General features: G+C 46.1%; 1 protein-coding gene across 2 annotated transcripts in view; it reads right to left on the bottom strand.

Moving 5' to 3' along the window:
• LOC134927268 (ATP-dependent translocase ABCB1-like) overlaps nt 1-12,297 on the bottom strand; it is a 406,228-nt gene that overhangs the window by 324,580 nt on the left and 69,351 nt on the right. For both annotated transcript variants that reach the window (XM_063921481.1, XM_063921480.1), the window contains exon 3: nt 3,046-3,124. In XM_063921481.1, the coding sequence (XP_063777551.1) occupies nt 3,046-3,124 (79 nt within the window). The remainder of the gene's footprint in view (nt 1-3,045; nt 3,125-12,297) is intronic.

Genomic DNA, 12,297 nt, shown 5'->3' with positions numbered 1-12,297 from the left:
AATCTCATAAACATAGTTTTCAATAGCAGCAGGGGATATTATGCCCTTATTGGAAGAAAAGTCTTCAACATAGCAACAGCAGTCTCTGTGGATAAGACATTTATTTTAATATCATAATTTCTTAAACTTTTTCACCTATCTTACTTTATTTTTATATATTTCATATGGCTGAAAATGTTAAATGATAACAATAAAAGATATGTATTATACAGTCAATTGTAATTACTAGGTTCTCAGTACACCCAGATAACGGCTTCTTTTTCTGTGTGTTTATGTTCTACTCGTAGATTGTTTTTTAAGTATTCGTGTTATACAAGATTTCTTGGGTGGTATTCATGTGACCGCCGGTCAGCTGACCGACAGTCACATGACCTCCTCCGTGAGCCCGACGGCTCACTATCCCGATGGTCGGCATGCCGACCAACAGGGACTATTTCCACTCGTGGGTGTCCACGACACCCATAGAGTGGGAATAGAACCCGTGGCGAGCGTCTGTATGCTGCCAGGATCCCGGCGTCGGTAAGGTGACCGGCGGTCAGGAGACTGCCGGTCACCAGTACTACACCCGATTTCTTAGCTCAGACAGGATTCCGCTTCATAACACATATTTGTGTATTATTACACATATCACAGTTTATGGTATTTGTACAGTGGATGCTGGTTTGGTGAATTGCAATAACTGGAACAGAGTTTAGTTAATAAAGGACCCTATTCTGGGGCGGCGGCAGACAAACAGGGGGCGTGGCACGATCGTGATGGCTGCGTGACGTCACACACAGCCGCTCCAATCACAAAGATGGCGGCAGCCCTCCTGCCATCACAGCCAGGATGCGCCGACAGGAGGCTTCCTTACTTTCTGCGAATATGCTGAAATAGCGGAGCGACCACAATTTCAGCATGGTCACAGGGGTTAATAAAGGACCCTATTCTGGTTGTAGCGCAGGTTAATAAAGGACCCTATTCTGGTTGTATCGCAATTGGTGATTCAACTGCAAAAAATACGATGATGATGCAGGCGCATGCGCAGGGGGTGGCAGCAACGCTCCATTTCCTAGGCGGAGATGGAGCGTTGAGGGGGCGGCATCAGTGAAACGGAGGCAGCGGCAGACAAACAGGGGGCGTGGCATGATCGTGATCGGGACGGCTGCATGACGTAATTTCAGTGTGGTCACAGGGGGGAGGCGGAGGCTAGCATGCTGGGCAGCATTGCCCTGCGATGGTCTGCCCCCAACATGCAAGTAAAAGGATTGCAAATTCTGCTAAAAGGCATAATTTGCAATCATACTGAACAGGGTCCAAAAGTGTTCTGTGCCATTAAGTAGAGGGGATGAGTCTAGGGACTCGAGTAATGCAAAGTCTAGGAATAGCCAGGGATCAGAGAAGGTCCAATATCTATCTGAAAGCCAGGAGAGGAAAATAGAGAAGGAAGTCATGCAAATGCTAGTGGTCAGAGACCAGAGAATGTAGTCATCCCAAAGCCAGGGGGTCAGAAACCAGAGAAGATAGTCACCCCAAAGCCAGGGGTCAGAAACCAGAGAAGGTAGTCACCCCAAAGCCAGGGGTCAGAAACCAGAGAAGGTAGTCACCCCAAAGCCAGGGGTCAGAAACCAGAGAAGGTAGTCACCCCAAAGCCAGGGGTCAGAAACCAGAGAAGGTAGTCACCCCAAAGCCAGGGTTCAGAAACCAGAGAATGTAGTCACCCCAAAGCCAGGGGTCAGAAACCAGAGAATGTAGTAACCCTAAAGCCAGGGGTCAGAAACCAGAGAAGGTAGCCACCCCAAAGCCAGGGGTCAGGAGCAGTGGCATGGAATGGGGAAGAGGAAGGGGGGCGGCTTCCCCAGCTGAAGATAGGCACCCAATTGGCACAACTAGCTGCACAAGTGTATTCCATACACATTTTGTTTTCTTACTGCCCCTGCACCCTCGGTTGAGTACAGTTTCCAGGCACCGTAAGAGGCAGCTTGTCCGGAGTTTCCGGCAACTTCGTAGACGTGATGCAATGATGCTGTGTGGCTCATTGTCATAGACTGGTAAAAGCATCAGCATTTGACTCCAGAAGATTGGAGGGGGCCATGGAGTAGAGGCATATAGAACTGTAAAAGCACTAGTGGATGGCATACATCACAGAAGTTAATATTTGTGCATATGTGTGTGTGGGGGGGGGGGGGGGGTAGTGGCGGAGTTTGGTGTTTACAGCACAGTACAAACATAGTGACTGAGGTAAGGAACAAGGGAGCAATGCAAAACATGTGGACTGGTGGAGAGGGGGGTAGCATAGTACAGAACATACTGGTGGGGTTCTTTGGGATGGTCCAGCTGGAACTAAGTTTGTACTGCTGGAAATATGAGGATGGTTTATTGAATTAATACTGGACTATTTATTGATTTAGTGATTCAAACTATTGTGGGTAGCAGTGGCACTGACTTTATAACAGCTTTTGGTGTGGTTGGTGTTTGCTTGATTTAGTCATAACATTTTCTAGATTTTCAATATTTAACTCTTATGTCCTAGGACAGTGTTTGGAAATCACCAATTTAGGGGTAGATTCAATTGATATTTTGTAGTGTTGCTATCGCACCCATAGAGGTCGGGTTTAGCTGCGCAAAGCAGCTAAACCCGACCAAAGTACTGGGCGCGATTGCAAAAAGTGCAGTTTGACCGGCCAAATGGGTCACTTTTCTAAAAATTTCAGCTCGCCACCCCAGGGGCCAGCAGACATTCGCGCCCGAACTGAGCTACAATTGAATAGCTCTGTTTGGGTGCCATCTAGTGACTGCCGATGGAAAAAGAATTGAATTCTGCACTTAGTAACACAATAAGAGTTGCACCTGGCAGCACTAAAATTGTACATTTTAGTGCTTGGAGCAATTTTAACTGATATTTTAACATAATTTCCATTGTGTTCTGCAGTAGGTTGACTTAAGGAACAGCAATATTTTAATTTTATATACAGTATTTTAACATGCACGATATTTGATATTCTGTATTTTAGATTTTACATAGCAAAAATATAAAGAAGAACCGACTACAATATCAAGCCTTACCATGGTGAAAGGACTCACTAACTTGGGTTTCTCTGATTTCTCTTTATCTTCTGATTTCGAGAAAACTCCTTTCTTCTTGCTGTCATACAGAAAAAATATATATATGTCAGAACTCCATGGAGACAACAGCTAAAAATCAGCAACTACTGGGAACTTACAAAGATTAGATCTGATATTTGTGCCATACATGATGGGGGAGAGTTATCAAACTTTCTAAAAAAAGAAAGGGATTTTTTTTTATGTGTTTACACAAAGATATCCCCGATAAATTATATAGACCCACTAAAAAGTCACAGCTGCTGGAAGGGGTTTGTCAGACCTCCAGAAGGTAAATAGATAAAGCAAAAATTACCAGCGCTAAGAGTTGTTTTGACCAAAGTATTGATAAGAGACAATTGGATCAGTTAATCAGTGTCTTTATTTTACTTATTTAATATAAAATAATATTATTAAAACATTACTAAAAACCGTAATAGAGACTAAATAGTCAATAACAACATATAAATAAAAAATGAGAAAAACATTAATTAATCGTGTATGGCTCTGAAGTGATCAAAATATTAGATTTTGCTGATAAGAACAGTACCATTAGTTTGAAAGATCCCGGACTTAAGTGGAAATCCGCTCCTCCTCAAATGGCAGTAGAAAGCACAGTCGGCTGGTAATACCCTAGATATTCCTCATCCACAGTCCCACGAAAAAGATGACTCTCAATATTCGTTTGTGTAGGTGATTGAAGGGGTTTGAAGGGGTTTCCATAGATTGCTGGAAGTGCTCAACACAGGAGGTGTCTGCGGTTTTTGTATTCCAATGGGAGAGACAAAGTCCTTATCCAGATCGATATTAAATGGTAGGAAGTGCAAAAGTTCCTCAGCATAGGCCTTAACACGTTTCCCTGGATTAGGTCGTCCAGCTTCCTCTGAGGATGAGGTATATCTAGGGTATTACCAGCTGACTGTGCTTTCTACTGCCATTTGAGGAGGATCAGCCTGGTTTTGCTCTGTAAATGATTGCCACTTTAAAAAAATCTGAAAAACATTTCCAAATCTCTCACTTTTTGAAACTCTCACTCTATTACATTTGGCCCTAAGTATTAACGCCCAAAATCAGCTAATTTACCCAGTGAGAAAGAGGGGATATAACTGAAAATACCGGGTGTTAAAGCCTGAGGCTACCACCCTTTTTCACACCCGTTTAAGTAATGGGTCTAATTTAATTCTCCCTTAATATAAATGGAGACACATTACATATTTACATGGAAATTCCAACACAGACCTTTTACATTGATTATTGCTCGGATTGATATCACACTTTCGCTTGTGCAGATTCTGGTTATTTGCTATGGGTGACATCAGATGTGAAAAATAGCAGTATTTACTAAACAAATCCCTTTATACTGTATGCATCTGTACATGTTGTAATTTTTGTGCACTATAATACATATGACGCTATCATTACAAATGTAATTCTGTGAAATTTGACAATATTAAATAAACATTTCACAAATCTTTTCAGCAGTACTCAGTACTGTATAAATACTATTTAAATGACAACATATTACTTCCCAAATGTAAGCACACAAAGGGAAGACATAAATTGCCCGCGGTTATTTACTGCAGGCTAATTGATTCCCCGGGGCCATCCAATTAGGCCCGAAAGCAGCCCAACACCTTCACTTATTAGGGATGGGTTTTTTTGGGACCCGCTGAGGTCCCGAAAAAATCTCTTACAAGTTTTCAGTTGCACTGCTGGCCGCAGAGTGATTGAAATGAAGTAGGCGTTTCTGGGTGGCAACTGACCGTTTTCAGGGAGTTTTTGAAAAAACGCAGGCGTGCCAGGAAAAATGCAGGCACGGCTGGGCGAACGCAGGGCGTATTTGTGACGTCAAAACAGGAACTGAACAGTCTGAAGTGTTCGCAAGCGCTGAGTAGGTTTTGAGCTACTCTAAAACCGCACAAAAAAACGTTGTCGCTGCTCTATGATCCTTTCGTACGCACTTCTGCTAAGCTAAAATACACTCCCAGTGTGCAGCGGCATAGTATTTGCACGGCTGCTAAAAACTACTAGCGGGCGCAACTCACAAAGTAGCTGCTGTGTGTGATTTATAAGTTAACTTGGGTAAAAAGGCAAACAATGGAGGTCTGATACCACACTTACCTACACTCTTGGAAGTTGCGGGATACTCCTGATTTCTCAGGTAGTCCCCCGCACCCCAGGAAGAGTGGCCGCAGAAATCACAGTGAATTGCGGTTCTGTTTTGAGAAGCCGAGGCTAAATGACCCAAAATTGCATCATTTAGCTCTTTTATCCCTCCTCAATGACCCGCGAATCGCAGCTTTTTGCTGCTATAAGGGTGGGGCCTAATAATGTGTTGACCCCACCCAGGAAACTCCCTGTGGAATGTCCTCTCCAGGATCAGCCCCTTTGTGTGTGATTTGTAAATTTAGGGCAAAGTACAAAAGATATAGCACAAAAACAATAGGTGAATGAGGGCACATCTGTGGTTCTAGGGAACACTGGCACACAAACTTATTTTCTCTTATGTCCTAGAGGATGCTGGGGTCCACATTAGTACCATGGGGTATAGATGGGTCTACCAGGAGCCATTGGCACTTTAAGAGTTTGAGAGTGTGGGCTGGTTCCTCCCTCTATGCCCCTCCTACCAAACTTAGTTTAGAAAATGTGCCCGGAGGAGCCGGTCACAGCTAGGGGAGCTCCATAGGAGTTTCTCTAGTTTAATTATTTTTTAAAGAGTTTATGCAAAGGGAGGTGCTGGCAACAGCCTCCCTGCTTCGTGGGACTAAGGGGGGGAGTAGTGTTCGCCCTAAGGGGTCTGAGCCACTATCTCCGCTGATAGGACACTGAGCTCCTGAGGGGATTGATCGATCGCCGCCACAGGGGTTTCGCTCACCCCAGCAGCATGCCGCCACCCCCTTACAGAGCCAGAAGACTTGTGGCGAGTTAGTCGCCAGCCCCCCTAGCAAGCGGGGAGCCAGTGTGAAGATGGCGGCAACAGGGTAAGGAGTGCAGTACTAACTCCGGGTCTCAGCAGTATATGGTGCGGCACTGTGAGGGGCGCCCAGAGCCAGCGCCTACATCCTACACTGGTCGGCAAGCCTATCAGGGACCCCGGATCACTGCCAGCACATACCTCAGGCCAGTATAATTCAAACAGAGAGTGGGAAGCAGCGCCATGATAGGGGGCAGAGCTTTTCAGAGCGGACCCAGCAGAGTTCAGCGCCATCTGCCCGGCCTGCAGAGACGCTGAAAGTTAGAGTTGTCCTTCCTCAAGTCCAGCTATCTTGTACATTACCAGGGGGTTGTAGAAGGGGGGGGGAGGGAGGCTGTGTACATACTGTGTAACCTATTAAGGTGCACAGTGAGCACCGGGTAATGGCTGTTCTCTATCCAAAAGCGCTGTGTGTGGGTTGGCTCCAATCTCTGTGTCTCTCTTGGCATTCTTGGGGGGAAACTCTGTCTGCCATCTCCCTGTGTGTGTGTGTGTGTGTGTGTGTGTGTGTGTGTGTGTGTGTGTGTGTGTGTGTGTGTGTGTGTGTGGTGTGTCTGTAGTTTTCTAAAAGCCATGTCTAGGGACTCTGTGTCAGATGCTGCAGAGGATATGTCCTCTCAGGATGATCCCATTCCATGTAATCAGGATTGCACTGTTTTCGCACAGATCCTGGTAATAGAACTTGAGTGGTTAACCGCTATTAAGGGTATGATCTCTCAGATTTCTACTAGGGTAGCACAGAATGAATCTGCAACTCAGGTTTCACAGAACTCTATGGCGGTTTGGTCCAGTTCGGCACCTTCAGGGCTCCCTGGCATTCACTCTCGAAAGCGTGCTCTTGCACAGATTATGCAAGATGACACGGATACCGACTCTGACACGATAGACTGTGATGGGGATGTGCTGCGGGGGGCAGCCTCTCTTGCAAAAGTTGATGATTGAAGCCATAAGAGATGTGTTGAATTGAATATTGCTGATGCATTACCTGAGCAGGATGAGGAGGCTTACTTCACGGATAATAAGAAAGCCTCGCTAATTAAACACTATATTTGAAAAATCCTGGGAAAACCCGAAGAAGAAATTCCAGATTCCCAGAAAGGTTCTGGTTGCATTCCCCTTCCCTGAGAAGGATAGAAAGAAATGGGAAAACCCACCCATAGTTGACGCATCTGTGTCCAGGCTGTCAAAGAAGGTGGTTTTGCCTGTCCCGGGATCTGCCGCGTTGAAAGAACCGGCTGATCACAAAATTGACACTACGCTTAAACCCATATACACGGCTTCAGGGGCGATACTACGGCCTACTATTGCCTGTGCATGGATTTCTAAAGCCATAGTAAAGTGGTCAGGCACGTTACTTGAGGAATTGGATGCAATGGATAAAAGTGACATTGAATTGTTCTTACGTAACATACAGGATTCTGCGGGATTTATGGTGGAGTCCATGAAAGACCTGGGTTCGATGGCTGCAGGGATATCTTCCATGTCTGTCTCAGCTCGTAGAGGACTCTGGCTGCGCCAGTGGTCTGCCGACACGGAATCCAGGAGAGGCATGGAGAACCTACCCTACACAGGTCAGGCTGTATTTGAGGAAGCGCTAGATGCATGGATTTCCACGGCAACTGCGGGTAAGTCACCTTTTCTTCCTCCAGCTGCGCCTGCTGTGAAGAAACCTTTTTCTTCAGCTATGTCACAGTCCTTTCAGACACCTAAAACAAGAAAGTACAAACTGCCTAACACCTTCTTTAGAGGACCCCTGGGTGCAGGATATTGTATCCCAGGGGTACAGGCTGGAATTTCAAAAACTCCTGCCTCACCGATTCTTCAAATCAGGCTTACCAGCTTTGCTGGCAGACAGGGCTATCCTACAGGAAGCCATCCAAAAATTGGAAGGGTCACAGGTCATTGTCCCAGTTCCACCTCATCTGCAAAACAAAGGTTACTATTCAAAACTTTTCGTGGTACCGAAACTGGATGGTTCGGTCAGGCCAATTTTAAATTTTAAATTGGTAAACCCCTATCTGAGGGAGTTCAAATTCAAAATGGAATCTCTGAGAGTGATCTCAGGTCTGGAGGAGGGGGAGTATCTGCTAACCTTGGATATCAAGGATGCGTACCTCCACATTCCAATTTGGCAGCCGCATCAGGCTTATCTCCGATTCGCACTGTTAGACAGTCACTTTCAGTTCCAGGCACTGCCATTCGGTCTCTCCACGGCACCGAGGGTGTTCACCAAGGTGATGGCAGAGATGATGGTTCTCCACTGCAGGCGGGAAGTGAACATAATTCCATACCTGGACGATCTGCTGATAAAGGCAGTGTCCAGGAAGAGGTTGTTACAGTCCATTGCTCTTTCGACTCAACTGCTCAGGAATCACTGTTAACCTTCCGAAATCACATTTGGAACTGACAAGGAGATTGTCTTTCCTGGGGATGGTCCTCGACACGGAAGTGCAGAGGGTATTTCTTCCAAGGGAGAAAGCGTTGGTGATACAATCTATGGTCCGGGATGTCTTGAAGCCTACCCGGGCATCGGTTCATCAGTGCATTCACCTTCTGAGGAAGATGGTGGCCTCATACGAGGCTCTACATTACGAAAGATTCCATGCTCGACCCTTCCAGCTGGAACTCCTAGAAAAATGGTCGGGATCTCATCTGCACATGCACCAGAGGATACGTCTCTCACTGAAGGCAAGGATTTAGCTCCTCTGGTGGCTGCAAATGCCTCACCTTCTGGAGGGCTGCAGGTTTGGAATTCAGAACTGGTTCCTTTTGACCACGTAAAGCAAGTCTCAGAGATTGGGGAGCGGTCACCCAGGGGGAAACCTTCCAAGGAAGATAGTCAAATCAGGAAGCCATTCTTCCAATAAACGTTCTGGAATTAAGAGCCGTGTACAACAGTCTTCTCCAAGTGGCTCATCTTCTACATTATCGGGCCATTCAAGCACAGTCAGACAATGTAACGACGGTAGCCTACATAAACCGACAGGGAGGAACAAAGAGCAGAGCTGCAATGTCAGAGATGACAAGTATCCTCCTCTGGGAAGAAAAGCATGCGTTGGCGTTGTCACTGATCTTCCTTCCAGGAGTAGACAACTGGGAAGCAGACTTCCTCAGCAGACACGATCTCCATCCAGGAGAATAGGGCCTCCATCCGGAGGTGTTCATAGACGTGATCAGTCGTTGGGGCATGCCTCAGACAGACATGATGGCCTCACGTCTCAACAAGAAACTTCGGAGGTACTGTTCCAGGTCCTGAGACCCACAGGCAGTGGCGGTGGATGCCCTGGTAACTCCATGGGTGTTCAAGTCAGTATATGTGTTCCCTCCACTTCCACTCATTCCAAGAATTCTAAAGCTCATAAAGAGAACAAGGGTTTAGGCAATTCTCATTGCTCTAGACTGGCTAAGGCTAGCTTGGTACGCAGATCTTATGGTCCTACTGCTGGAAGAACCGTGGCCTCTTCCTCTTCGTGAGCACCTTCTACAAGCAGGGGCCGTTCGCTTATCAGGACTTACCGTGGCTACGTTTGACGGCATGGCGGTTGAACGCCAGATCTTAGCCTGAAAGGGTATTCAAAGCAAGATTATTCCTACCCTGATACAGGCTAGGAAAGAGGTAACGTCTAAACATTACCATCGCATTTGGAAAAAATATGTGTCTTGGTGTGAATTCAAGAAATTTCCTATGGTGGAGTTTCAATTTGGACAGTTTCTCCTTTTCCTGCAAGCAGGTGTGGATATGGGTCTCCGTTTGGGATCCATTAAGCTCCAGATTTCGGCCTTATACATTTTCTTCCAGAAACAATTGGCTGGCCTCCCTGAGGTTCTGCACATCCAGGCTCCATTTGTGGCGCCGACGGCACCATGGGAACTTAACGTGGTGTTGCATTTCCTGCAATTGGATTGGTTTGAGCCTTTACAGGAGGCTGAGGTTAAGTTTCTTACATGGAAGGCTGTCACTTTGTTGGCCTTAGATTCTGCTAGACATGTCGTAATTGGGGGCTTTGTCCTGTAAAAGACCCTATTTATTCTTCCATGAAGATACAGCTGAGCTCAGGACGCGTCAACAGTTCCTTCCAAAGGTTGTGTCGGCTTTTCATATCAACCAACCTATTGTGGTGCCAGTGGCTACTGACTCCTCAATTACCTCAAAGTCCTTGGATGCTGTGAGGGCTTTGAAGATCTATGTGAAGAGGACTGCTCGTCACAGAAAATCGGACTTTCTGTTTGTCCTGTATGATCCCAAGAAAATTGGGTGTTCTGCTTCGAAGCAGAAAACTTCTTGCTAGATCAGGTTCACTATCCAGCATGCATATTCTACGGCAGGATTGCCGTGTCCGAAATCAGTTAAGGCCCACTCTACTCGTAAGGTGAGATCTTCCTGGGCGGCTGCCTGGGGTGTCTCAGCTTTACTACTTTGCCGAGCAGCTACTTGGTCAGGGTCGAACACATTTATTAAGTTCTACAAGTTCAATACTTTGGCCTCTGAGGACCTAAAGTTTGGTCAATCAGTTCTGCAGGAGCCTCCGCGCTCTCCCTCCCGACCTGGAAGCTTTGGTACATTCCCATGGTACTAATGTGGACCCCAGCATCCTCTAGGACGTAAGAGAAAATAGGATTTGAATTACCTACCGGTAAATCCTTTTCTCGTAGTCCGTAGAGGATGCTGGGCCCCCGCCCAGCGCTGCTTTATCCTGCAATGGTTATCTAGTTCAGTACGACTTTGTTATGTAGTTACATACTGCCTTGTTACTTGGTTAAGTAATGTTTCAGCGGTTGCTGAGTTTCAAGCTAGTTAGCTTGGTTTAAACCAAAGCAAAAATACAAATGGAGTGCGCTGTCAACGGCAGCCTGCACAGGGAAGGTCAATTCCCTTATATGAATGAGCAAAAAAAGGAATATAGGTACTGGCGCCGGCTGTAGTTCAAAGAAAATTAACTATACCAATATAGAATAAAAAAATCTTACGTTTAATTACTACACATTCATAAAAATAAAGGAAAAATATTACTTATTCCTCAATAGTAAAATACAATCAAGTGCAAATGGCTATATATATAAGAACCACAGTTTCACCCTTTAAAAGTGTATCGTCCACAGTCCCTGGCTAGGACATTTGCCCACAGCTGTTTCACAAGTTCAATTGGATAAGGTTGATTACCAGACTCTTTTTCCAGATGGAAGTTCCCTAGGTATCCGTATTGCAATGGAAACCAGATAGCAGATGGGTGTGAGTCCGGATCTGTAAATCCCTTGTGTGCAAAATTAGGGCAGATGGATGCATGAAAGTCCAAATATCGCCAGGAGGTGGATGAGGGTGCTGGTACTTGTGGTCCTTCAGATAAACAGCTCAATGCGTTTCACTGGTCTTATGGGTGCCAGCTTCCTCAGGAGCATATACTCAGTATCTATCTGGCAGACTATATATACCCTTAGAATCATAGGGCAATTAGAAACATCTGTCAGTTCTGTCACAACATGATTAATAAACATTTCATAAAATAGAATAGAAATTCAGTAGGAGGCAATCCTTTATAACACAATACCACAAATATCATTTATTTGTAAAAACGACATCTGGAAATGCTAAAAAGCATAAAAGTATATCATCAAAACCTATACCATGTGATCATTCCTGATCACATGATATTCTTCAACCAATGGGTACCACATGTTGGACGTTTGTGGGTTTTCCCGCCTGGGAGCACGTGATCTTCTCCGATCACGTGATCCTGCCAACGGGGCGTCAGGCCGTCGTACGGCGCATGCACGGAGGTATCATTGCGCTCCGTGGATGGTAGATGCTAGAATCAAGTGGGCTAAGGGACCTTTTCCATTTGGGGGAGGAGTTACGACACAAGGGGGAGGAGCTATGCCAGCGGGATAGTTCCTCTACTGTCCACGCCACCAACTATTACCTTTAGTAATTAGGTGGTGAGCGAAGTGAGCCACCGAGCCCGAAGCGTGGCGAGCGAAGCGAGCCCGCGAGGGTACTTTTCGGGTACCCTGTTCGCCCGTAGCTCCTCCCCCTAGTGACGTGTCTCCTCCCCTAGATACGTCAGAAGGTCCCTTCAGCCCCTCCGAAATAGAACCAACCCTCCGTGGATCGCACAGCTGACGTTGAGGGAGTGACTTGTGTTCCAGGGACTCTGGGACGAACCCGCCAACGGGCCGTCAGGCCGTCGTGCGGCGCATGCGTGGGGGTATCATTGCGCTCCGTGGAGCGCACAGCTGACATTGAG

This window comes from Pseudophryne corroboree, chromosome 5, assembly GCF_028390025.1.
Source record: "Pseudophryne corroboree isolate aPseCor3 chromosome 5, aPseCor3.hap2, whole genome shotgun sequence".
In the NCBI taxonomy this organism is placed as follows: domain Eukaryota; kingdom Metazoa; phylum Chordata; class Amphibia; order Anura; family Myobatrachidae; genus Pseudophryne; species Pseudophryne corroboree.
Note: the sequence above shows the minus strand (reverse complement) of the source record. Positions and strands in the feature narration are given on the sequence as shown.